The sequence below is a fragment of the Dromaius novaehollandiae genome, chromosome W (genome assembly GCF_036370855.1).
Source record: "Dromaius novaehollandiae isolate bDroNov1 chromosome W, bDroNov1.hap1, whole genome shotgun sequence".
Lineage (NCBI taxonomy): Eukaryota > Metazoa > Chordata > Aves > Casuariiformes > Dromaiidae > Dromaius > Dromaius novaehollandiae.
Genome location: NC_088130.1, coordinates 47,715,074 through 47,742,773, shown reverse-complemented (window position 1 = coordinate 47,742,773; position 27,700 = coordinate 47,715,074). Strand labels below are relative to the sequence as shown.

Sequence of the window (27,700 nt, the reverse complement as noted above, 5' to 3'; positions counted from 1 at the left end):
AAACCCTGCTTCCATGACAAAAAAAATGTTTATGAAAACATGTTCCATGTTTAAGGAAAAAAAAATCTGTACTAAAGAAAACCCTGTTAATGAAACTCCAGTTTTTGAGGGGAAATTTTTGTAGGAGTGAAAATCCTGTTGGAAAGATTTTTCCAAGAAAACAAAATTTCAGTAAGTACCTCTCACTAAAAATAGTATTGAGGGAGAATGTCATCTCTGGCAAACAGGAAATTTGGATAAGCAAGCAGTAATACAATGGACAAACAACCAAACATGGAGACTATTTTAGTTACAAAGAGGTTGTCATATATTGCGCAGAATAAAATTGCCAGCTGAAGTATGTATTTGCCTCAAGCCATAGGTCTTGGGGGATAGCCCTTTGAGTTGTTGTTGAGAGGACAGGGATGTATTTTTTTTGACTGGGAATACAACCCCCATTCCCCAAATCGAATGCTGAAAAGGATTCTGTCTTCCTTATCTACCTACCATGCATAGGTACTGCACCTACCATGCATATGTACTGCACCTACCATGCCCTGTGGAAACAGAGGAAAGACCCAACCTATCCCATTGCCTTGCATAAATGAAAAGAAAACTGTCAGTTTCCAGCCTGTTTTCTGTGTGTTGTGTTTCCAGCCACAAAACGTAGTATGAGTTTAGGTTCTGGTACTCTTCTCCATTGTACTTCTTGCTGTACAGGAGTATTTATGTGTTGGAAGGGTTCTGAGACTTTCTGAGAATGACATTTAACTAGTAATTTTTCAGATATTCAAATAGCCCTCTGTTGTCTAAATTAATATCTAAGCCTGATACTCTGAAGATTGCTAAACGGTGACTCAAAGTCAATATCTAAAAATCCAATTCTTGTGGGGTTTTTTTTTCCTCCCTTCCCAAATTATGCTTCTTGCTGCTTTTTTTTTCTTGTATTTTTTTTTCGTATATGTGGACATGGACATCATGATCCTCCTCCCACCTCCAAGTCACACCCAAAATGTGTGTATTCTCTTTAGAGTGTTGCTTTCCAAGTGTTGACATCCTGGCTATCTCCTGGAGTTTTGTACAGTCCTCTTGAATACCATTTCTGAGACTGTCACATCTCTGCATGTGGTTAAAATTGCCATCACTTAGCATCGTATGCTGTCTCTTCGGCTAATTAGCACCACTCCAAAATAAATATAAAGAGCTGGCAATCTGATTTTTGTCTGAGTGGGCATCTTTCTGTGAAGATTCATGCAGACATCCTTCTTCAGGGAAGCTTTGATGTGCAGGAGTCAAACTTAGATCCCTTGGTCCACTCAGGTTGCTGTTTTGTTGTTGAGAGGAATAATTTATTTCTCCCTCCCAATCATCTTTGAACTGAGGTGGTTTATCCCCTTTTGCCTTCCTCTGTCAGGCTGGGAAACATAGTACCTCTGTAGCAAGCAGGGATGATTGATTTTTACAGGTTTTCACAACCTCTTTTGATCAATGTGGCATTTGTAAATTCCTTCCCAGAGACTGAGAGAGAAACCTCTTCCATCCTGTCATGATTGTATAATAACCTCATAGTAGGATATTTGTAGTGAGGACTTTTTTTTTTAATGGAAAATTAAGGAAGTGTTTTATGTATTGCCTTGATCAAATATAGGATCCAGAAACAATGATCGGATAGGTACAACATTGTTATGTGGTCTTCTTTAGACCTAGGAGGGTTTCTTATGAAGTTGTCTAAGTGATACAAAAAAGATGTAATTTGTGTATGAAAAAATTATTGCTGTGTTTCTAATTTGTGTGTTCTTCTGAGGCAAATAAGGAGATATTAGTTAGAAAGATTTGTTTTCATGCAATTAAAAAAGAATTTAACATTTTTTTTGAAAGATAATCTTTGTAAGAAAAAGTTTCCACATTCAAAATTCTGTACTCAAAAAAAAAAAAAAAACTAAACCAGCAATTTTCTGATTTTAAATCAATGAAGGAGGAAGAGGAACATAATGAAGATACTGATAGTGTAGAAGGTGAAGTCACTAGCAATGAGAGATTTCAAATGAAAGAACGCATTGCAAAAAAGTTGAAAATTGATACAAATGAAACTGCTAAATTGCCACTTCAAGAGGAGGAAACTAAGGCAGAAAAGAAAACAACTAGTCGTAGGTAAGTATCTTTTTCTTTAAATGCTTTAAAGAGAGATTTCAAAATTTCCATTAAAAATATCTCTGTATCAATATCTGTGAAGCAAAGGCTTTGGACTAAGACATCTGAAGATACATTTGTTGTGATGGTGTTATATGCTTTGAGATAAAATACAAATTCAAACTGTTGATTAGAAAAGAGAAGGCATAACTCAAAATCAACTGTTATTTTACAGTCACCAGAAATACGCATATCTGACTTGCACCCCTTTCAGGTTATTCATTTTTTATGGCTTTATACCTAGTAAAAGTAATAATAACTATATCATATTGAAGAAGGGACTGTTGTCAGTTGTGGCAGACAGTCAACCATTATCTCAATTGTAAGACAGATTGGATTATTAAGAGAAAAGGAACAGAGTACCCTGATATTTGCAACTTGATGAATATTGATTTGATGTTTTTTAAGAATTTGATACTATTTTAAAAGCAACATCATTACAAGTTTTGAGCATTCATTGTCAGATAATATTGGTTAATCCTGTGTTGCCTGTGTTTAAAAGCAGGCAGTGCTTTTAGAGAAGTAGGAACATTTGCATTATTTTGGATAATCTTTTAATATTAGTATACAACCCTAAGTATTGCTGGCTGTCTAACCTTTCTTTGGAACAGTGAAAGCCCCCGTGAGAACACTGCCAAGAACAGAACTTTTATTAACCACTTTAAGTGTGAGCAGCTCCAGCAAGTAAAATACTTATGGGATTTAAGCAGGAAATTCAGTGTCCTTTTCTGCAACTTCTCCAGTACTGACTCGAACCTGAAAAGCACACCAGGGAGAGTACAGCAGTTTTGTATTTAGAGCAAATCTGAGTAGGTTCCAGGCAGTTCTTTTCCTGGTCCAGATGACAGTGCTGATTTCAAAGCTCCTTGTAATTTTGTGTTCACAAGAGGAGAAGAGGAGACACAGTATATTTAAATAGCTGGAAATAAATGAGCAAGAACACTTGACATCAAACATTCAGCATAAAAAGATACAGTAAACAAAATCTGTAGTTTAAATGAGCATTCATTTTATCTGTCATATGATTTCACTTTTAGTTAAAAGCAACTAACTTTTCTGCTGTGGCAAGTTGTATGGAGTCAACAAGATATGTGTAGTCAGATCTGTGAATTAATGGTAATCCATTACTGTTTGGCCCATACGTAAATCTCATCTCTTCCTAGAATTGTAGTGTTATGTACATAAGACTTGATTTCCTGAGCATTGGCTTTCTGTTGCTCGTTCTTTTTTTCCCTGTAAATGCACCTGAGTTGCACTATATGACATTTAAAGGTCCTGCTTTTTTGTGGATTTGAAGGGCCTGGAGACATCTGGTGAGTAAAACATGTTTATCAGAGGGAAGATATTTGATCTCCTCATAATTTGAATCACATTTGTCTTGATGGCTGTGCTAGATATAACCAGGTGTTGTTTCAGAGGACATATGCAAAACATCCTTTAAAATCTGTCCGCTGATTCTCCTTTCTGCCATCTTTGATATTGTGCTGTGTGGCTGCTTTGGAAGTTGGTGGCTGTGCCATCTCTGTTGTGGACCAGCTGTCCGCAGCAAAGTAAACTGAAATCAAGGAGGATGATGGGTAACTTAGATCTCAAAAGCTGATTATTAGTCCTAGGGTTGAGATCCATGGAAAATCCCAGTGATAAACTGCATGAATATTTATCTTGTGTCAGTAAAAATGATCATATGTCAGTGTGTGGGGCAAGGATACATCAGGTAGTTTTCTGTCTCAGATCTTGCCGGAACATTGCACTGAAGCAGTTTTCTAACTGCGGGAAGAAGCAGTTCCTGTTTTTCAATACTCTGTCTTCAGTGATAGATTAATCCTGCACCTATATAATGTTTTTTGATGTTATTTATAATACTCTCCTATGTGGAAAAAAATATAACCTTCTTAGGGTCAACATGCTGTCCTTGATCATGGACGCAAGTCTGAATAAAAGTGTGTCAGTCTTTCAAATTTGTGAACAATTAGGAATGATCTAGGTTAGGTTCTTGTATGGTGGGCTTTGGACAAAGATTGGTGTTAGATAGCTATATCAGATTGTGAAGGGGAAGAACATAGAAATTAAAAAAAATTCTGCAAGGAAAGTTTTTCTGAAACAGTATCCTGAAGTATAGGGAAGCCAAACAAAATCTTTAAAATAGGACATTTGACTCTGTATATACTTACTATCCCTCTGTCCAACAGTCTGCCCAGCAATCTTTAACTGTCCATTGGGTTCTTCAGGGATGGCTACCAGAACCAAACTTGCCTAAGGTGTAACAGCAAGTCTGTGGCATGAAGGAGACACAAATCTGAGCATATGCTTTGGAATACATGAGGTATTCTATGTCCAAGCTTGCATGGTGTTTTTCACATTTTCAGGAACGTTTGTGTAGGTGTTCCATAAGCTGTTGGCTGTTCATCCAGAAGGTGGGTGTTGTGTGTTTGTGGTTATTCCAGTCTTACAGGGCAATAGCAGTAGCGTTATGGGCTATCTTATCTCAGAAGAGGGCTTTATTTATTAGATCCAGTTATACAGTTGGGAGCCATAGCCCTGGGAGCCACCACTTAGTATCACAAGTAACATCAACTTCTAGAATCTGTTACTTTCCAAATGATAGTCTGGCATCCTCCGACATGAAAATCAAAGGCATAGCATTGTTTGATCTGAGTAGGTATTAACTTTGAGGTCTGATGAGATGAAGTAAGATAAGCAGCCTGTTATTTGCAGACCATTTCATTATCTGAAATACTGAGCTGTTTTGTAAGTGCACTGGAGATGATTGATAATGTTCTCATGGGACTTTACCACCCACTGTAGTCCAAGTGGTGTTGATCAGAGCAGACATAGGTGTAGGAGGTGTGAATACCAAACAAAAAGTTGGATCCACTAGGCATAGCTTGAAGGGGAATGTTGAGTAACGTGTCAGAGGGCCAAGGAACATCTGATATCTATCAAAATTGTTCATCTCATCAGAAATTTAAATCTGCAAATAGAATAATTGAACTTTTAATAATATTTTTTAGAGTAATGTCTTTTAACAAGGATAACTTTTTCAACAAATCTGTATTCATTTGTATCTTGTTTCTTTTAATACAAAATCCATTTGTGAAGTCAAGTTTGCACATCTGTTTCAGAGAAACAGTATGGAAACAATAGACACCTTCTCAAATTCATGGTACTGAGATCCCAGGCACCACCACTTCTATATGCAATCATACTTGGAGGCTCAGAATGATGAAGTAAGTTAGTTTTAGTGATTTCAGTATGTATTTGAACCTTTTGTGTATGTTTTTAAAAAATAATTTGAGAGGCTTTCCAATTTCGTATTAGATAGGAAACCTCAGGAAAAAGAATTTCCCAGTTATTCTGGCAAGTTGTTAGAGAAATTCCACAGGTCTGTTGCTTTTAGAAAGGTTAAACCTAAACTTGAAAGTATAGAACAGATGGTTAAATGAAAAAATACATGCAGATAAAGGAAGTATTTGCCATCATTGTAATAGGAATCAAATTCATCAGCATTACATCCACTTTGTAAAATGTCAGTGGCTGGAGTGATCTGCCAAATTCTTCAAAGTGAACAATCTTCTAGCCTAGTAATTAAAAAATATTCCTTTTACATTTGTTTTCATCCTGTAGGTGGCACTCAGGTGCTGCACATTTGTAGCTACTAGCATTTTTTAATTTTCACTGCCCCTTGTAGCCAAGACATGCAGTGTGCAAATAGAGTACAAATAAGGAAATTACTGCATAAATGCATTGATTAATGATAAAACCGGATAGAAATAGGTAGAAATATTTCTAGACATTCCAAACTTCAAAAAAATTGTTAGCTGAACTGTAAGAAATTAAACTGTCTTGGCTAGAAGGGTCTGAAGATTTCTATATGTATCTGGGCACCTTTTTGAAGAGAATATTAAATAGGATTAGAATTATTTTTCCTACCTGTTCTTATCATTAAAGATCTCAATGATTTTAGAGCAAGTAGGATTGTTTGCTTTGGTGCCTGACCCAAGTTCTTTACTTTAGAGTTACAAGATTTAGTTTTTCTCCAGTGCTAAGTAGTTATAGCATATTTTGTTACCTTGAGATGACTACGTTTATGTAAGTACTGAAGTTATTTATGGATAATTTCTAAATGTCACACCTATATACAGATAGTATTTTGGGATGTTTAATATTTTTTTACTGTACATCAACAATTTTAGTTGCCTCCCTATGATGGATATGCTATTGAATGGAGATACGAAGTAAGTGGCTAGAGTAGCTGAACTGCTGAGGAAGAAATGCTGACTTTTTGAGTAGTTAACATTACTTAAATTCAACTATGAGTTTGTATTTCCCATTGTTTTTTTTTCCCTAAATATCTGTGATCTAATGTAGTCCTTTGATTAAAGTATATTTATTAAATACTATCCTTCAGAAAACATATTTACTGATAGATATACCTTCAGAAATTCACTTCTCTAATTTGGGCTTCCAGCAGGCTATTCTACCAAATTTCAGATGCCTGTATTTTAACAGTGGTTTGCTTTTAAAAAAAACAAAACAAAACAAAAAAGATTAGTAATGGATTAAGGAGGACAGTAGTAATCCTTTATCTCTGTGTTGCTATCATCTGTGGTTCCTGTGCAAAGTGAGGAAGGCAAGTAGCGGAGTACAGACCTTGAATATCAAGAGAATAGACTTTGTCTTATTTGAGGAACTGGTAGGTGGTATCCTGGCAGGTCTTTAAGGGCAGTCTCCTCCAAATAGAAGAATGGTCCTTTCCAGTACTCAGCTGGGGGTGGGGAGGGGGAGTTGAAGTGTCAAGAGACTGGCTTAGCTAAACAAGGAACTCATGACTGATGTCCGTAGAGGACACGGAAGTGAGGACAAACTATAAAGGAGGTATATGGAAATGTCAGGACATGCAGAGAGGGTGTTAGGAAAGCCAAAGCTCAGCTAGAGTTGGAATTGGCAAGGTAAGTCAAAGGCAACTGGAAGAACTTCTGCCACTACATGAACAGTAAAAGAATAAGCACAGAAAAATATGGGCCTGCTGCTGAATGACGTCTCCTAGGCTTTTGTGCCTAGAGGCATGGTTCGAAGAAGAGAGGAATTAGTAGTAGTGGAAGAGGACTGAGTCAGGAATTATGTGAGAAATCTTGACCCGTTCAGATCTATGGGACCAGATGGGATGCATCTGAGGGTGCTGAGAGAGCTGGCTGATGTCATTGCTGCTGTCTGTCATCTTTGAAATGTTGCGGAATTCCTCTGTGGTGGGAGGATGTTGCAGGTGCTGCACCCATCTTCAGAAAAGGCAAGAAGGTAATCCAGTCAGCCTTGCTTTGGTCCTTGGGAAGCTTGTGGAGGAGATCTTGGAGTGGCACTTGGAAGCCAATCCTGGCACATGAAGGGAGAAAATGTTGATTGGAACGCGTCAGCATGGATTTAGCAAAGGTAAATCATGCTTGACCAACCTGATTGCTTTATATAATGACTGTATCTGTAGATGAGGGGAGAACAGTGGATGTCATGTGCTTTGAGCATGAGGCTAGAACAGATGATATTCTGAGGTTCCTTGCAATCTGAATGCTGATGTCATCTAATTTATTTATTTGTTTTCCACTGGACTTTGCTGGGGGCTGGAGTAACAACTCTAGAAGCTCTTTAATTGTGTGGAGGTTTTTTTGTTTTTGTATTTTTCCAATTTTAAGACACCTGTACAGGTATTTTGCTATTTTATTTATGCTTCTGTATATTAAATACAATCCAGAGTCTCATGCTGCTGCGTTCATGAAAATACTTTTATACTTTCTTGTGAATGCTGTTTGTGTGTTTATAAGTAGTTGGTAGTGTGTGTTGTGAATGCTATATACTTACAGGTACTTACTCACTTTGGAATGGGAAATGTGTCTGTTTCTATATAGAATTGTGATACTTTTTCTGTGCAATAATGTTTATTAACTACATTTCTAGTACTCCTAGCATTTTCTTAAACCAGAAATAACTGATCAGGCATTGTCCAGCAATACAGTATGTCTCCTTGCTGTTCGGTTTGGTGTCAGCAAATGTAAATTGTACACTAATAACAGTGGCTTTGGAGTTCTTGAATAATAACTAACTTTGCTATTCTTAAAGAACTGCTAATATTTTGTATAATAAATTCAGAGATTCTGTTAATAGTGTTTTAAGCCAAATGGGACCATTAGATAAATTACCCATGCCTCATACTCATTACTCATTACATATCTCATGCCATTAAGTTACCCCCAGTTACCCCTGTATTGAGCGCACTGTTTCACTACAGTGTATTGTTCAGGAAAGGCATTTAGACAGAATTTGTAGATATCAAGAGAGTACAGTTTGGTCTGTATTTGACTGCAGAGTTTAATTTGTTCTCATGTTTAGATTTAGATACCTTGGTACTTATCCCAACACCTTCCCATCTAGTTTTTAATTTTAATTTGTCTCGGTTCCAGCCAATGAATATTTCTCTTCTGCCTTTCTCTGAAGTTCACTATCGTATCCTGTTTTCTGTTATATCAACTGCTTGAATTCTAATTGAGTCCTTTCTGTCTTTTTGGTAAGCTATATCTATTGAGGTCTTTCAGTCTTTCACAGTAAGACTTTTTTTCAAGTTTTTTGTTCCATTTTTTCAACATTCTTTAAAGGGCTTTGATCAGTAGCCTCTTATTAGTGTTACTAGTGCTATATACAGAGAGCTACAACTTTTTTTGTGTCATTCACTAGTAGTGGGTCTAGTGCTGAGTTCCCTGGAGTGAATAGATATATTTCCAGTCCGTGGTTAGTATCTCACTGACAGGTGTTTTGATCAATAACTCTGTTACCTAATTCTTACTTAATGAAGATGTTCTTTTGGCCTGTTTTCTATTGTTGACTTTTTATTGTGGTACCTGAAAACATTCCAGTTAGACCGCCTCCTAAATGCCATAGCTATAGAGTTATTTATGAGTCGTACTTCCACTTGCAGAAAGATAAAGGGTAATGAAGTCATTTACATTAAATTTTCCTCTCCTTTATCAGTTTATTTGATGTCATTTTTCTATAGTTTTGTCTGGAATTAATCTCAGGCTAGTTAACCTCTAAGTTATCAGCAGGATCAGAATATATATCCTTTTAGAACATTGGTGTAGTATTAACCACTTCCATTTCTCTCGGTACTTATTTAGGAAGAAACAAGCACCCTCTGAAAACTAGGCAAATAAGCATCTCAGTCAGTTCTGAAAATTCTTAGGCGTAGGTTGTCCATGCTGTTGGTTTTAAATATGCTTGTTTGCTATCATATATTGTTTCACATCCCCTTTAGTTTATCAGTGGCTTGAGGAATGCTTCATCAGTCTCTTGATAAGACTATTTCTAGCAGCGTGTAATGTCAGTGGTGTCCCATTGATGCATGCATAAAACATTGTGAAATCAAAAATTTCATAGTGACAGAGTAATATTTTTGCACTGTGCCGTAAGTCTGTGGTGTTCAAACAGTAATCCAAAATAGGTAGAGTTTACAACTTGTGGTTTGTCATAGCTTGCCAAATATCAGTATTTAATGTAATGGAAATGAGAGAGAGTGAAAATATTACATAACACTACAGATTTTAGGATTGTTATTTTCATATCTTGCTGTACACAACATTTGTGTATACAGCATTAATTTGTTAAACATTTTTGACTATACAGTAACATTGCCTCACCCTACAGGTACCTGGCTATTTGGCTTTTCAGACCACAATGCTATTTGACTTTCTTAACTGAAAGGACTGGGAAGCCAGTTTCACTGATTTCATATAATCAGGAGAGGTCATTTGGATTGAGTGTGGAATTAGCCAAGTTAACAACGAGGCAGGAAATCATGTTGAATTCTACTAAGAAACTATCTGATAGCATTATGTCAGAACTGACACGCTCCTTTGAAATGTTTTGTGTTTGACAAGTATGCTTTTTCCTGTGGGAAAGTATTACTGGATTATTTTGCACTAGCCTGATTCAAGAAGTACACTTTTTGTATAATTAATCCAGTACAAGGAGAGACAGAGAGAGAGATTGCCAGTGAAGTTGACATCTATTTCATTTAAACGTAGAGATGAGCGTATTTAAACTTACTAGTTTTCATTTGGGGGAACATAGTGAAACTAATATCTTTAGCTGCAGCTGGTTATCCTACAGACAAATCTGTTGCCCTTTTATCATGACCCTTCTTAACTTTGGGTACAAAGGTCTTTTATGCTGAAGTCCACAAAGTGGCAGGTTTTACACTAATGAAAAACATCTGTTAAATAATCTAAATAAGAAAATTGTGCCAGATGAGACCAAAACCAGATTAAAATATATCTCTAGAACTATTGTACTACTACAAAAGGCTTTTGCATGAAATTGCCTTGACGCTTGCAGTGTTTCTCGTGCACTTGTATTTTTGCATGCTTTAGTACTTTTAGATCTGTTTAGTCTGTTATTATGCTGCCTGGTATTTTGAATTTAATTTTCTTCGAACTTTTAAATGTCTACATATTTATACAAGTAAGCGTTAGAGTGATACCTGCATTTCATTTGACAGTGGAAGTTTAATTGTAAATATTTGTATTTTATTCAAAATCATTCATTCTGTACTTCAAAACAGACATTCAGTGTGCGATATTGCACTCCATTTCTATCGGTAGTCTTTTAAAAATAAGAGCCCTGCATGGTTATAAACCAGCACTGGTACAGTTTCTGTTGTTTCATTTTAACTGTCTTGAAATGCACCGTTTTACTCTCCATCCTTTTAAAGTAAGTGTCCGAACGTATTTTAAACAATCTAACAGATTAAATTTAAAAATTCTAATTTCATGCAAAAGTATCTGTTTAATCACTTACTGTAATAGAAAAATTACTAAGTGAGTAGTGACATGAAAGTAGATTTTTTTCTCCCGTGTTTCTGCTTTGGTAGGTATAGAGGAATGTATTCAAAATACATTGTCTGTCTTGGTTTGAAAACAGACTGGGTAATAATGATTACCTAACATACCCGATGGAAGTAGTTATTAGGTTAGGTAGGTATTCTGTGTAATGTATTGCTATAAAATGGCAGCTATAGAGTTATAACACTTCACATTTGAATTCATTGTGTTTTGTGTAGCCTATATTTAAAACAGGACACTACTTAAGACATCTATGGTCTGTATTTTTTTTTACAGAAAATGTATTTTGTGACAAAAAAAAATCTCAGCTTCTGGATACTTTTAATTTGCTGTTCCATGCTTACTAGCATTAAGATATATTGTATGTTCTCTTGCAAGACTACTCTGAACATAAAACTTCTACTGTGCAGTCTCTAGCCTTCCTCCCATTGCCCTCCGAGTTCTGATTTTTAGATGTAATATAATCAGCACAACATATTGGAAATTTTGCTGGGTACTTAGCCAGTGTGTATCGATAACATCTCCAGAGCTCCATCTGTTAGGGTACTATATGTTATGTATTAAAATGTGGTCTGATACATAAAATATTGGAATATGTAACACTAGAATGGAAGCTAGATACTGAGGGGCCACCTATACGTCTTCGACCTTATAGCTCTTGTGGCTTGGAAGAGACTGAAAAGTGTTAAGGGAGGATTCTTTATACTGAAATTGTTGTCATTAGAGATCAAAGAAGTTCATTCTTATCTTCTCTAATCTTACTTACTTTTATGCGATCTTGTCCAATAATATATTGACAGAAAGGTCTGAAAATACTGTCTTGGCAGGAGAACCTATAAACTCTGCAAGGATGGGATAAGGAAATTACTTTACTCTTCAAAACATTCAGGGAAATTTCCCTTCTCCATCCCCCAACCCCTTTCTCAAGTAGAGTAGAACATCTATTTCAAAATCCATAAATATTTTAACCAGTTTTTCTGGAAAATGGAAAGGCTCACATCATGCTGAAATTCATTTATACACATAAACAGCAGATCTTTTGTGCCAGTCCTGTGCTAATGCAGAATATCAGAATATTTCTTTTAAATCCTAACCTTTAGTGGCTTTTAAAGAAACTAAACAGAAGTGTTCTGAGTGTTTTACTGTTTGTTCTTAGGTACTTTAATATATTAGGATTCTTATATTCTCTTTCAATCTTGGCTTGAAATGCCATTTGAAAATTTCTTTGGAGGTGCAGTACATCTCTAATGGAAAGAGTCAGGTATATCAAACATATGGATGAAGCTTCTGCTAAGAAAATCAGTTGTGATGCAAAGTTTTTTTTGACTTTAAATTGATGAAGTTTCCACTTCAAGGAACTACTGAGGAGATAAAGCAGTATGGCAGTATTTTCAGTCTTCCTATTTTCTATATTTTGATCAACCTATGTCCAAGCTGAATTTCATTAGGTTTGTTATTTGCTTTAGATACAGTAGGTTATGAACACTTTAGCTAAATTAGTGACAGTTTTCCTTTGAAGGATAACTGCTTGTTCATCACGTGAATTCTTGTGACGGTACTAATTCAAGTATGTCAACTTGGCTGTGAAAATGTGGCAAGGACATAGGAGATATAATTTCTATATTATGCAGATGGCACCTATCTATATATTTTCATTGTACATGAGGATAATGTTCCTCCACTAGCGGAAGACTTTGTGGGAACCTGGTCATGACTTGGCCCAGATAAAGAAATGAAGGTTTTGGTGCAACTGTTTGGGAAGGAGGGATTTGATTATTCCATTACTTATGAATTGGCTTTATAGCATGAGAGTACACAAAGCAGTTACTACACGTTAAATTAACCACAAGATCGCACAACATTTTCCTGTTTGTGCTTTGTAAGTGTAGAGGCTTTTTTCCAACACTCCTCACCACACATACACAAAACTCAGCTGAACTCGGAGTTGCAACATGCTTTAAGTGGGTCGCTGTCTTTGGAGAATTTATAGAGTATATCAGAAATGTACAAGATTCTATGTATATGACAGGTAAAGGCCTATGGAATGTTATTGGACAGCATAATATCTAGTTTACCCTGAAAGTGCTTTGTACTGATTCTAATTTACATATGACTCCTATGGCCTTGCGGGTAGAGCTCTTTTGAATCCCAAATACTTTAAGTCTGGATTACTTGAGAGAACGTCTGTTGTGCTTTATTGCTGCAGTCGTGGTAAGCAGATGTGGATAAGCTGGAGCTACCTGATATAAAACGGAAAAGTCCCTACCGCAGCACTGAGAAAAAGGACAGACAAAAATTGGCGGCAATTTTTTGGCTAGGTATCATAAAATTTTGGGAATGAGTTAGTGTGACCTTTGTGAAAAAACCTGATATAGAAATTTATTTTGATGTGTTCTTCGAAGTTAGTGCAGTTCTCTTCCAGTTTAATGGTTGAGTGTGTGTCTGATACAGATGTAATAGCAGTCTTAAACTTCTGCCTTTTGAAAAATAACTTAAAACATATAAACTTTACACACAGCTAATTTGTGTAATCTATAAACCAAACCTTTTTTTTTTTAGTGCTATGTGTTGAGGTGTCTTTATAAACTAGATTCCCAGAAAAGGAATGTTAGAAATTTTTATGGTTCCTTGCTTGATCTTGACTATGGCTAATGTTAAACTAGCAAATCACATGCACAAATATTCACTTTAGATATAAGAGAAAGAAGGAGGTTTTGTTCTATATATTTCAAGATTGCCTGAAAGAAGGGAAACTGTTTCTGAATCTTTTATTCTGGTAGCAGTATCCTAATTGTGTAATGATACCATGTGCAGAGTCACCTACAAGCCGTGTAATCCCTTGCAGTCATACCTGCTTACATGTCAGACATTTGTTTTGATGTACTTCCACATTAACTTGTGTGTGTTTAGTGTTTGAGTGATTTATCATGGCATATAAATTCAATATGGGTTTGAAATCAAAGTACTAATTTATGAATTGACATTTATCCACAGTCATATGGAAGTTGCTCAATCCTACAAGTGCTTACATGACTCAATGATTCCAGTGAAACTATTCATTTAAGTAAAGTTCATAGAAACAAGCCTGAGAACCACTGAAATTACTTTGGATTGGAATCTGACAATCATTGTGTGGTATGAAGGACAAAGGAGGGGAAGGAATATTTTGGCTAAAATGACAGAGAATGCCCTTACTCTTGGGATTCAGTAACTATTTTTTTTTTCAGACTGTCTCAAGAGGTTATTGCCTTCCTTTCCTTTCCCCGTGGTCACTTTTTCTTGTCATTTTTGCTTCAATCAGACTTTTATAGTTGCTTATGGATTTCCCTGTAAAATGGATATCCGATACAGTCGCAGTAAAAAGTAAGCTACAAAGCCCTGTCAGAAATGAGAAACTTTTAAGCTAGTTTAAATGTTACAGAAAATGTGCATGACCTTCTGCCCAAACCAAACTGCAAAAAATACATAGAGATCAATCTTAGAGAGTCTGAGTCAGGGACTGAACGAGTCTCAGTGTGATTAGAACCTTAAATGATATGCCTTGTATTAATCCATGTTATACGTTTTAGCAAGTCATTCGGTTATTAGGATTTTTCTCATCTTCATGGTAAGTAACATCATAATACCAACACTTTTAAAGTACACTTTATTATTATTCTCATTTCTTTTAAAGGCTTCTTTTGTCCGAAAGAATAAGGGGTCACATACTTCAGTCTATCTAATATTCATTATGGAAAGCAAAATATTTGATTTAGGTAAGTGTAAGATCCTAGTTTAAAAAAGTTGATTAGTTGCTTTTTAACTGATAAGGTCTTTTAATTACTTCAGAAAATGGAAGGAATGATCTTTTCCTTTGGTAAGAAAAAATGGTCCTTCAGTTGTCTGTACGTTTAAGTAGCTAGTGCATTCCTTTTCCTTTTTTTATTTTGTTCAAGAAATCCAGTATTTCCGAAATCTGTAACTGACATACAGGAAATAAAGATTACTTCCGAATTGGTTTTAGAAATACTTTTTTTTCTGAATAAGACCATTTACTGCTAAAGATTGCATGATTCATTTGTTCTTTTCAAAATAATGTAGATTTTTCTGTATTCTTTAACTTAACAGCATTCATTTTAAAGAAAAAATAACCCCAGACATAGTCTTTGTAGCGTTAATGATTGGCAGTAACTTAAAAGCAGACTATAGTATATTAAGCACAAACCCAGATTGTTTGGGCACAAAACCCAGAATCCCAGCACTGAGATTTTTCTTGGCTAAACATCAAAGCATGTTAATAGGTATAGTGTTAGCCTGGGACAAAGACTGGATTGTTACTGTGGTATATTTCATCCTGCTGCTACTTGGCAAGAGTCAGTGTATTTTTAGGTGAAGTTTGTATGTGCATTTGTCTAGTCACCTGGAAAAAAGGATGCGTAGATGACCCGTGAAAATGCAGTTAGCATGATGGAAGGTGAGAATGTGTAATCCTTATTATACAGTGAATTGTTAGCACTGTATTGTGGGCAAGATACCATTTCAAAGCACTAGAGTACTCTCAGTTGTTTAGCTGCACATGTGATTTTTTGTAACATAGCGGGACGGATTTAACAGTGGTATAGCCATGTACTTTTTAATTGCTAAATGTTCATGCTCCATTTCCTTCATTTGTTTCAAGAGAGTTGAGTAGCATGGGAAGAGACATTTTGAGGTTTTGTGTTTCTATTGTAGAAAACACTTCTTCTGAATATGAACAGTGCATCTTAAAGTGGTACTTCCGTGAAGGATGACTCCAGTATGTTCAGAGACATTTTCTTTATTCATCCCATCTGCTGTTTGTGTCTAGACAGTCAAGTCATAGTATAACTTACTATATTTTTAATATTTCACATGCCTTAAAGCATTACAGAGCAAAAATAGGAAATAGGTGTTTTTAAAATAGTGTAGAACAAGTAAGATATGTTGTTTATCAAATTCTGCTTGTGGAATCTGTTAAATTAGCAATGTTGTATAAAAAAAGGAATAAAATTCCTTTTTTGCCTGAAAGAGTAGTGTGTTAAGTTCTGATAGTAACAGTTAGCAGATAATAGTAGTTAGCAATTTGCTTGGTAATAATAAAACAAAATAAAATGACCAACTTTATGAGCTGAGGAAAATTTGATTGGAAGTCTTTCGGATGGTAAAGATAACTGCTACTGAGTTAATTACTCCTATTTTTTCCTCAGAGGTTGTAGCTACTACACTGTCTTAATAAAAAGGCATGTTTCATCTTATTCTCCATTCTGTTTTATAACACTTAATATCTTGGTCATTTTTGAGTAGAGGTCTTCACCGAGTTGTCTGTGAGCCCACCTATGATCTTTTGTTGTCGAGTCGGATAATAGATTTTCTCTCATTCTTTGGAAGAATCTTAAGAAATAGTTGCCTTTTTAAGACCATTTTCCCTTAAGGCTGAGATATCCCCGTTTCTAATCAAAGCATAAGCAGCATTTAGACAAAGATTACAGTATTATCTTGGTGATGAGCTTGAGGTAGATGTCAGTATAAATCAACATGGGTATTCAGCTTATTTTATCAAGGTTTCTTTTTTCTTTTGCTTGGATCAACAGGGGACCTCAGCTCTCTCTTGCTGAGAGCAGTGTAGTGGTTAATTAACTTTTTCTTTTGCTTCTCCTCTCTCTGTTATCTTTTGTTGAAAGCACTCTTTTGCCCTTTCCTGCATTGTTCTCCCACAGGTGTACAGGCAGCCTTTCCAAAACCAGCCATTGTACAGGACCTTTCTCAGGACACTACCTTTGCAGCTGTACATGTACAGCAGCATCCTCTCTTCATTCTTTCCCGCCAGCTGAATTTTAAATAACAAAATTGTTTGGTCCTTTCCCTACTGTTAGGCTTCTACTCTTCTCTTCAGTCCAGTATCACTTTACTCAACAGTTGGGCCCACTGAATATCACTGGCATTCCCATTTCTTTTCTAAATATTTCATTTTTAATTCATCTTTGCTGATTGTTCCTCACAAAAACAATTGACATTAAGGTTTTGGGTAAATGTGACTGGAAGCCTTCTGTTAAAGTACAGTTTAAATCTATGGCAGAGTATTTACTCTGATTAATAAGATTTTCTTTTTGCAGAATAAAATGGTTGATTATTGCATTTATGGTACGTTTTCTAAATCACTTTGAAAATTTTAAGTGAAATAATGTCTGTCCTTAAGTACAATAATAATGTGAATTACTGTATAAAAGTATGTTTAACTTTTGTGAATGTATTTTTATCTGGATAATTTACCTTCAATTTGTATCTTCATTTTATAAGTAATTTTTTATCTCACATTTCTGAGGAATGTGGGCATAGAATGTTTTGAACTGAAATTATATACCAGAATCTATGGAAATTAAAGCAATGTGTGTATACTATAGTTTCTACCATAAATTGTCTTATTTTTTGTTCTAAATAGTAGTGGTTGCAATTCCAGTGTGTATTTTGTTAATATCTTATTACCGGATCATGGTTTTCCAAAAATATTAAATATTCATGTGTCACTGCCCCCAAAGCTTTTCTGAACACATTCAAGTTGTTCAATTTAGATACTTATTTTGATTTTTTTTTCCTTGGGGGGGGGGGAGGGGCATGGGGGATGAAAGGTATTATATGACATGATGTGCTTTCGACATGAATAATTTAAACCTTTATATAGGTAGCTAATAGCAGTAATACTATTGATAATATCCTTCAGGTTCAATCATTTTTCCATTATTTGTTAAATTTCACAATTTCCAATTTATTTGGGATATAAATGACAAGTCTCTGTTTGCATGCAGTCCTGGTTAAGATTCCGTGTAGTGAGGAGTGAACTGTTTTACTTACAAAACATGTAACTGTTTACATTCGTATTAGTTGATCAACTTTGTTTTCAGCAGAGACTTGGAACCATTGATAATATTTATTGATTTCTGTCTCTTAGTGTTGTTATGTTGGATTTTATATTGAATGACTAATAAATAGTATTAGATCTCAAGATGCAGCACTTGTATGTAGAGTTTATCATCATAGAGGTAATAAAAGCTATAGTCTCTGTTTGAAAGCGTACTTTCATTGTATTGAGAGGCAGCTTTACTGAGACTATTGACAGGATGTTAAGTATGACTAATATTCTGCTATAACCTTGTAAACTGAATTTTTATATTTTATATCTATGAATTGCATGCTCGTAAACACACTTCAGCACCCTACATGTTTATAAATCTGATCTATAGTCATAGTAAAGATACAAAATATATTTAGACTATTTTCATAATATAGTAATGTTTCAACAATTCTAAGCCTTTGCTATTTTCTCTTCATGAATATATCTTTGCTATTGTTCTTGTGAGTACACTTTGGTAACAAATTTGGGGGTTTGTTTTCTTTTTCCCTCAGTTTGCTTTCTGTGAAATTACTTGCTTGAAATGAGTGATAAATTGCATAATTTCTTGCAGCTCAAATTTATGTGTATTTGAGGATACAGAAACATATTTGAGAACAAGGGAGTAAAGGGTGGCACTTTGTAGGCTAGATCCTGCAAGCTTTTGTTGTACGTGCTGTGGTTTCTGTAACTAATAGTCTTATTAATTCACTGAGTCTGAATTCAGTAAACTGACTAAACATGGTCATAAGCATTATAATAAGTTTTAGGAACTGTATTTTGAAGAATAAACTTTTGAGGTTCATTACTGGACAGACTTTTTATTGGTGAAGAGTAAAGAATATGTGCAAACTGAAATACTCCCTTTTTGATCAGAATCCTTTGCACATAATTAAGGCAAAGCTATGTAAACAAATCAGGATCTTTTTTTTTGTTTTATTTAGCAACTATAACTTTAACAAATTTCAGTGTGTGTGTGTGTTCCATAAAGATATCTGTTTCTTGCAATCACTTGTCTGTAAGCATGGAGAAGAGAGTTTCATAATAATGTTTCATAATAATCATAAGCATGAAAAACTACTTTAGATATTTTATTTCAGAAATGTGTTCATGAAAATTCTTATCAAAACTGCTTGTATTCATTATTTCTGAAATAAGATTTAAGATATATTAAACAAGATAGTGAACAGAATTTGTGTTGGCAGGAGTAAAGAAAAACCAATTTGAATCCTTATAAGGGTATATCTGCTTCTGATGAGAAGAAGCTGTTTATCTAGTGAAAATGGAAAACATCCAAAAAGCCTGGACTTTCAGGGGATAAGGCTGAAAAGTCTGCTGTGATTATTTAATCCAGTGTTTTACCTAATAGAGCACACAAGACTTAAATTCTTTTATCTCGTGCTTATCTTTCAGAGGAAAAAATCCCATTTTAATGCAGAGATTTCTGCTGAAAGATACCCCCTTTACTAAAATTTTCTTTGGTTAATTGCCTTGTTAAATAAATAAAAATTCTTCTTCTTTTCAGTCTGCCACTGGCTTGCTTCATCTTAGAGCCATTAGACCCTTTTACACATTTGTTTGCTAGCGTTCTGTTAGCACATCCATCTTCCCCTTACATTCACTTGCAAATTGTGACCAAATCACCCTTGAACTTTGTTTGATGACTTAAGTAGATTGAACATTAACCTTTCCTTCTGTGGCATTTCACTGCTTCCCCAGTCTTTGTGTCATGTGTAAACGTGGTTGGAAATAATCCTATGTTTTGTTGCTTCACGCAAGTTAGTTTGACAGATGCTCTTCTCTTTATGTCCATTTTAAGTTAAATTAAATTAAATTTTTCTTGGTCTTGTGTTAATGATTCTGTTATTTTTGCTCAAGATCAGTTTATCAAGGTCAGGCTTGTAAGTATCTAATTTCTATTTTCTCTTTATAAATATCAATATAACATTAAGGGTTTTTTTTCCTCTTCCCTCCCCCCCACTTCTCTGGAATTTCCCTAGTGTTCTATGTTATTAAAAACCAGCATTCCAAATGGTTCAAAATTCTCTTTAAACGTCTTTTAAAAAGTCCGTGGATGTAAATTGCCTGGATGCATTGCTTTTTTATATTACTTAATTTTAGTAGCTGTTCTTTCTATTTTGGGAGTAACTCAAGAAGATAAAAAAATATATATCATCTCCATAGATCGTATGTCTCCTACTCAGAAGAGAAAGAGCTGTTGAATCCTTTTCTTCTTTTTTACATTGTTAATTCTCTCTTTTCTATTTCTGGGACTATAATACCTAACATAAAAAGCAAATTTAGGAATGTGGTTTTCTACGCATACTCTAAGATACCTACCTTTATAACTTTAGTTATGTCCGTTATCATAATAAATGGCCAACATTTATTTAGTTACCATTTTTCTATTTGAAAATATCTTTACCTTGTTACAGTAACATCTGAGGCCAATTTAAGAAAAGTACTTTTTTTCTATTTTATATCTGCTTTTATTCCATCATTCGTCAGCAAATTACAAATAATCAGCTTTGCACTTTTCCCTGTACAGCTAATTATTCTTTATTTTCTGTGGGCCTTGACTATAGGATTAAAGAAGGTGGTAAAATCATAACATCAAGGCCTAATGCCCCCATATTCTTAACTCATCTTTTATATGAAACAGTTACTAAAAAAACCAGTGTGTTTCTGTTGTATTCTAATACGTAAAGTTAGGTCTCTCTATGAATGGACACTTGACAGCTGATTTAATAAATTCATATAGTTTTTTTCTTGTTTTTCTGGAGAAACATCATGGTAAAATGGTCTTTATCCCAAGGTACCTTTACTAATAACTAGATCAGGTATTGTCATCCTCTGTATAGGATGGCATACTATAGAGACTGCCTTTCTTACCAAGAAGGTGTAAAAGGGCTGGACTAATAAGAGAGGATGGCTATCCAGTCAGCTTTTCCCTCTCAGGGTTATTAGGACATTAGAGTGTCTCAGATGAGGGAAGAACCCTGGTAATACAGATAGCACCATTGAATGCAATGGGGAAAGCAGTAGTGAATATGCAGTTCTGTGGAGCTAGCTCTAGCCTGTCAGACTTTACTTGTCTCATCTTAGCATCAGCTTCTTAGATGTCCTCACAGTATGTTTTCAAGCTCTTTAGGGTCCCAGAGCTCAGACAGTAAGTGGCACTGTCTCTTCCAAAAAATTAGGGGAATTGCTTTGAGATGTCAGAGAGGGAGGGGTCATAGAAGCAGGCAGATGACAATAATGCAGTATGGGAAATATAGGGGGCATTACAGAGGAAAAAAATATTGCTGTAGAAGTGCATAAGAAAGCAGGCTGAATTTTAGTGGATTTTGTGCAGTGCTGCAGGAATCTGGCTTAAGTCTCTGCAAAAAGCGGACTCTATTTTAAAAGTTGTTCAAACCACATTACTGCAATGTGGAATCAGAGCTAGTAAGTCCTGCCCAACTTACACGTGACACGTGGAGGCAGCTTGTGTCTTCTTGCACTATATTCTTAGAGCAATGGAGTTGACCATTTGTGATCATATGGTGTGTCAGGTCAGCATGGCTTATCGAGTCCGTTTCTGCAACAGCTAGGCTGCACCCAACCCAGCTTCTGGAGAATTGCTGGGTGTATTTGCATAATGCTCCTGACCTTCCAGAATGGAGGGTTGTTTGGAGGGTGCTGAACCAAAGTGGCATTTATTTACCTGGCAAAGAACCTAAGAAGGCTTCCCAGAACACTGGAGAGCACCAGGGTACACAAGTGTCTCTTCAGGAGCCAGCCTTGGCCCAGTATATCTGATGCTGAGTTGAATTGATAAGTCGTGTTGGACCTGAGTTGATGCCATGAAGTCAGGTGTCTTTGCACCAAGTTTCTGTGTGCTTGGAACCCACTGGAGAAATGACCGGCCTGGCTCAGCATCAAACCAGATCTTGTTAGAGTTTGTGTCCTGTTCCATATCTCACTAGAGCAGTTCTTGACTCTCCAGATGTCGTCTGTCTTTGGAGATGATTGTTAAATTGTAGGTGAGGCTTGCTAGCCTGTTGTCTCCACACATGTACTGTCTGGCTAGGTTTTTATAGTCATGAGCTGCTGCTGGATCCATATGGTTCTTCAGGTCAACTATAGCTGATGCTGGGTTGGACTAAGTTATGCCATGCCCCAGGTCTGATGACTGCTACCTAGGCACTTTATATGGCAATATTGTCTTCTGTGAAAAATAATCAATAAATAAAATATGTATCAATCTTGAAGATGTTAAAGTTTCATATAAGAAGACATACGACATGGAGATTAATACAAAGTAAGAAGGTCATCTGAATTGGAAAGGTAATTGCAAAAGAGAATCTTTGAGAAGATGAAGCAGCAGCGATCTGGATGGGCGAATTTGATACTGACACATTCTCAGATAAGCAGACCTCCAAAATTGCAGAGGATTTTTTAATTGCTACAGGTTGTGTGGTAACTAATATTAGGAAAGGACTACCGATAGGATTAAAGATTGATCTAATTTTGAACAGTATCTAAAAGTACTTTGAACCATCATAGAGAAGAGCTGAAGTCAATTGAACACTGCATTCTGAATTGTGATATTGAAATACTTTGTTCATACGCTTATCGCTAAATAAGTACTCAGCTATATTGCAACTACTTTGTTTCTTGTATCCTTTTTTGGATGGATTTAAATTGACATATAATTCTCACTACTGTTTTCATCAGTTCTCATTTTGACTCGTGTGCTTGAAAATTTGTGATCCTCTAAGTAAAAGGGTTAATCCGCATTGTTTGACAACTTCCCAAGTTGGAGAACAGCAAAGCATACCATAGTCACAGTTGGATAATTTCACAGCAAAATCACTTTTTAATGAGAAGTATATCAGCAGTACAGAGCTTTTGAAGTTCTTAAGTTTGGCTGATAAGCAGCCATACTGAGCTCATTGATGGAAAAGCACCATTTTCTGAACAAGTCCCATGCTTAAGACTGGAAGTCGCAGTTACGTCATTGCTTGGTTAATTGGCTGCACCTGTCACTTGTTAACAGCTATAATCCGATAGTCTCTGAACCACGTGTTGAAAGGTCAGCAAGAGCAGGAAAGTGCTCGCTGCACCGGGGAGCATTGTTGGATGTAATCTTAGTTTGGCAACCTGTTGTGCTTGTTAAATTCAAATCGTCACTTTTCAGTTCGGGACATTTATTTTACATGTAACCACAAAAAATATATTTAGCTACAGTTGACATACACACACACACACACATATATATATATATAAAGTCCATACAAGATACATGCACACACACACATAATTGTTTAGACAATTTGAATAAGCTAATTGGATCATGTTATGTTCAGAGTACTGGTGCAATATAAATTTTTATTACACAGAAAGAGTTCTTATACCATTAAATGGGACTTCTGCAAGTTTAGAAACTTCATAACATTTTGTATTACATATATTTTGCCATTTATTCTATTGTAAATTTTGGACAACCACAACTAAACAGAAATGATAGAACATGATTTTGCTGTTGATGGTTGTTACCAAGAAAACAAGCAAGCAATAAGTGGTGTTTTGCGTTATTTGCCTGAGTCTCTTTTAGCATTCTGTATGACATAGGAATGTTGTTACTAAAAATCTTGATATGATAGTGTAATATACATTAATAGACATTGGATTTTGTCTGGCTCATGCCGAACGCTAAGTCTGGTAACTCTTGTTTAGATTCTTGTTCCTTTTTTCCCCTCTGTTTTTGAATACGTTGCATTAATAGTGTTAGATGATGTTCAGAATTCACAGAAATTTTTGATACTGCAGTATATGAGAACAGTTATACTTTATTCAGGTGGCCAACAATAGATCATTGTCATATTTAACTAGTGCATACAAATTGAATCAGAATAGCCTTCAAATATTGTGCCTTGACCACCTCCCTTGAAAGTTTAATATAGTGCTGTTTAATCCACTAATTGAAAGAGTTCTATCTGGGTGAATAGGTAAAACCTTTTATTTCATTTTAGAGGATAGGACAAGCTCAGTCCTTTCTAAAGGCTCTTTATAGCTTTTGTAGTTTTTCCATAAGCTTTTCTGTATGAATTTGTGGGTTTTGTTCAAATTTGTGATGCTTTATGGAACAAGATTAGCTGCCACTTTCTGTCACTGTAAATAATATTAAAGCCATAGCCCGATCTAACCAAAATGGTCCCCATTTTCCCTTAATATATGTAGATGCTCCAAGTGAAGATGCCCCAGTCAAAAATGTCACCTCTCTGTTTTTCCAGTGGAGTTGAAATTAGATTGTCTTTTAAGAAAACAGGACAGAAGAATATATGGGAACAAAACCTAAGGGATGGTGCGTGTCAACAGAAATAGACAAGAAACCAAGGAGTCCGAAGGACATGGCAGACAAAAGTAGAGGAAGACTGAAGATGTGAAAAGAATATGAGGACCAGGCAGTAGGAGGTATGAGAATGAGAACAGCAGAATTAGGCCGTGATAGGAGGAGGATTGTGAAAGAAGGCATAAGGAAATTCAAGTCACTGGAAGGATAGAGTGAGAAGGAATAGAGAAAGCAGAGAATCTGACTGAAGATAGGATGAGCTTAATGTCATTCTCTTTCTAGCATATGTGGTTTTGAGATATATCTCCTGACCCCAAGGGACACGGGAAGATAAATCATATTCCTTCAGAGAAGGGAATAAGTTGGCAGTGTTTTCATGATGGAATTCAAGTCTGAATATTAATTGTGAGATGGTAAGGTCTAATTTGGAAGTGGTTGGCTCTATATAAAACAGAGAGTATTCCAGCATAATAGATACTATCATAATATCAATGCTTCTGATTCATTATTCTGAAAAAGTCAGTGAACTGTAACTTTAAACATAGCATGTCATTGTAACAGAAATGACATTATGATATCCTTTTTTAGACTGTCTGTATAATTCAGTTGGTTCATGGAATTATTTGTAGCCACTTCTGTTGTGGTAGAAGATCATGTGGGTTCATGTTAATTTTTATGGTTGTGTTCATCCATGCCTTACTCTCATATTTAAGATAGCATTCTCAAGCAAGTAATTTGAATGACTTTTATAGAACAGAACACAAAATGGAAAAAACCCCACTGTAAATTGAGGTCAGCAGTTGCATAATGACCTTCAGAAAATGAAGATGGACTTAATATGTTCCGCTTCCTCTGAACTGCAATTTTTTGTCATTTTAAATGGGTATTTCTTGATTACAAAAGAATCAAACTGAAAGCTTCTTCAGGACTTATGTAGGGATATTAATTACAATTTACTTTGGAGTATTCTGTTGATTTCTTGTATAAGGAAGATGTCATATGGCTTTCAGAGTGTTTCATAGTTTGTGTGTTCCTTATTTTTCCTTATAATTAAACACTGAACAATTTACTGTTTATTCACGGTAGGCTAGGACAAATAGCTGTAGAACTCTCTCTTAGATATATTCAGGTTGCTGGTGGTTTTGATTTTCAGATATTAGTATCTAAACTAGCCATTTTGTTACTTCGCCCAAACAAAAAGAGATTGCAAGGAAAAAAACAGATAACTCTTTGGCCCTCTAAGATGCAGATTTGTGTTCTTGATCAGAGCTGAGTGTTTAGTAGTCACATAATATGGATTCTTCTTCAGGTCAGGTTTGTGGGATATACTTAAAATCCCACTCCTCAATTTGCATGATAAGTTTCTCCTGTGAAATTTCCAGTGGTGTGGCAAAATAGGATCTAATCCTGACCATTAGGTAAATAGGCATTGGATTCTCCCACTTCTAAAAGTTCAAGGGAAGAGATGAGCATATTTAACTTGTACAAAGTCATACAAAATATTTGCTTTTTTAGGGTTGTAATTGTTGATATTTTCTGATGGAAAGTTTAAAGGATTAAGTAGCTGTTTTCATAGCTCTGTAATCAATAAGGTTGTAGAATATTGAAAAAACGCATTCACGTGTGTCTGTGTTTTCATTCAAGCACTTCCTCTACAAATTCACTGCCCAGTACCCTTTAGGCTCACTCTGTTGTTTTTTTTCATTGACTGCTGAAATGGTAGTTCCTGCCTGTTGGCAGAAAAGGAGGATTTTGAATGGTGGCTATTGTTCTATTAACATTAGAGCCCTCTGGCTAGAGGATCAGCAAGAATGCCTGCTAAGATAAAGTGACAATGTTGTCTCCTGTTCATGGGAATAACTTACTGATAAATTATGACAGTATGAAAAGCCCTAAGGGCTGAGAGTGGGCAAAGCTACATTATCCTTCCTATATTGCTCAGCCGAATTCTTATTTAAAAGCTATTTCATCCATTAGTAGATATTAGGAAATATCATCAATTCTAAATGCATCTTGCACAATGAGCCTTGTTTATTTGTATTATTATGTTTTATAAAATAAATCTTGAAACATTTACAAATCATAGGGTTTTATTTCTGCCTCTGTGCTTTCATATATTACCTTTTAGATGCCAGAATGTTTAAGGCACTATCTAATCTTTACAGTGCAAGAAGTTACGTAAAGTTTATTATATAACTGTTTTTGCAGCACTCAAACTGATATGCTGAAAGGCTAAATGATGAGTTCCTTTCTCTCTCATAGCTCCAAATCTTTGAGTAGTATAATTCTTATGTGCAAATTAACTGTATATAAGGATTGGTGCCTTCATTGTTTCATCAAGCTCTGCTAAAATACTCCAAAAGACACTTAGCTTGATTTAAATGCATTTATAAGATTTTAGCTATTAATTGTGATTGATAAAGGATTATTTATCTGTGTTTACACCTCCTGGAATAAAATATTCAGTATATTTCTAGAAACATTTTAGTATATACTGAAGATTGGAGTTCTCAGAAACTGATATTTCTGCCTTACAGTAACATAGATGTTTAAAAATTATATAACAAATGTTGTTGCTGTTAATTTGACCACAGATACACAAGCACAAGATAAAATTCAAAAATCTTAGGAACTCAGATTTTGACATAATTCTTAAAGGTGCATTTCTAGGATTCATATGTATTTGAAGAAGAAGACATGATAAATGTCCATATATTTCTCCCTTTTCTATCTTGAGGGCTTTTCTTTATTACGTAAAATCACCACACAGTAATTACTGTTTCTATCAAAAAAATTGAGTAAGTATATATTGTACTCAAATTGGTGAACTACAGCCATTCCCTTCTGTGCCTGGGCAAATTTTCAAGAGTAAAACTCTTGTCACAGAGAATGAACAACCACTCTGAACAACAGAATTGATCTCTTTGTGTTAAATTCCTATTATGGTTGTGCAGTCAGTTTCACAGGCGTTTATTTGGTTACATTTGTGAAACTCCATCAAGGTTGTGAGATTAGCCCTTTTTAGAGATCCAAATAATGTGTGTTGTAATCTGAATGAGTGGAATGAAAGTTACCTTTTAACAGAAATTGCAGTGAACAGTGTTCTAGAGAGCTACTCTTACATTACTAAAACTGTTTTTTTTTTTTTTCCTGGTTTTATCTTAAGTTACTTGGAATTGATTTGAGCTTTTCCTTGAGAAAACTTACCTTCCCCCCCCCCCAAAAAAAAAAAAAAAAAAAAAAAAAAGGTGAGTGCATTCACGTGGCGAATATACCTTGGTGTAGTTGTAGTGGTCATTTGTAGATTAAGACACTGTTTGTGCATAATCTGTTAATTCTCTTTTTCTGGTTATGCAGACAGAAGTTCATAAACGCTCCAGTTCAGTCTTTCTTCAACTTGTAAAACTGTTCTGAATGCAGTAGTGTGTA

General features: G+C 35.4%; 1 protein-coding gene across 2 annotated transcripts in view; it reads left to right on the top strand.

Moving 5' to 3' along the window:
* Positions 1-27,700, top strand: part of CWC27 (CWC27 spliceosome associated cyclophilin) — a 112,021-nt gene that overhangs the window by 12,179 nt on the left and 72,142 nt on the right. For both annotated transcript variants that reach the window (XM_064500501.1, XM_064500500.1), the window contains exon 10: positions 1,955-2,130. In XM_064500501.1, the coding sequence (XP_064356571.1) occupies positions 1,955-2,130 (176 nt within the window). The remainder of the gene's footprint in view (positions 1-1,954; positions 2,131-27,700) is intronic.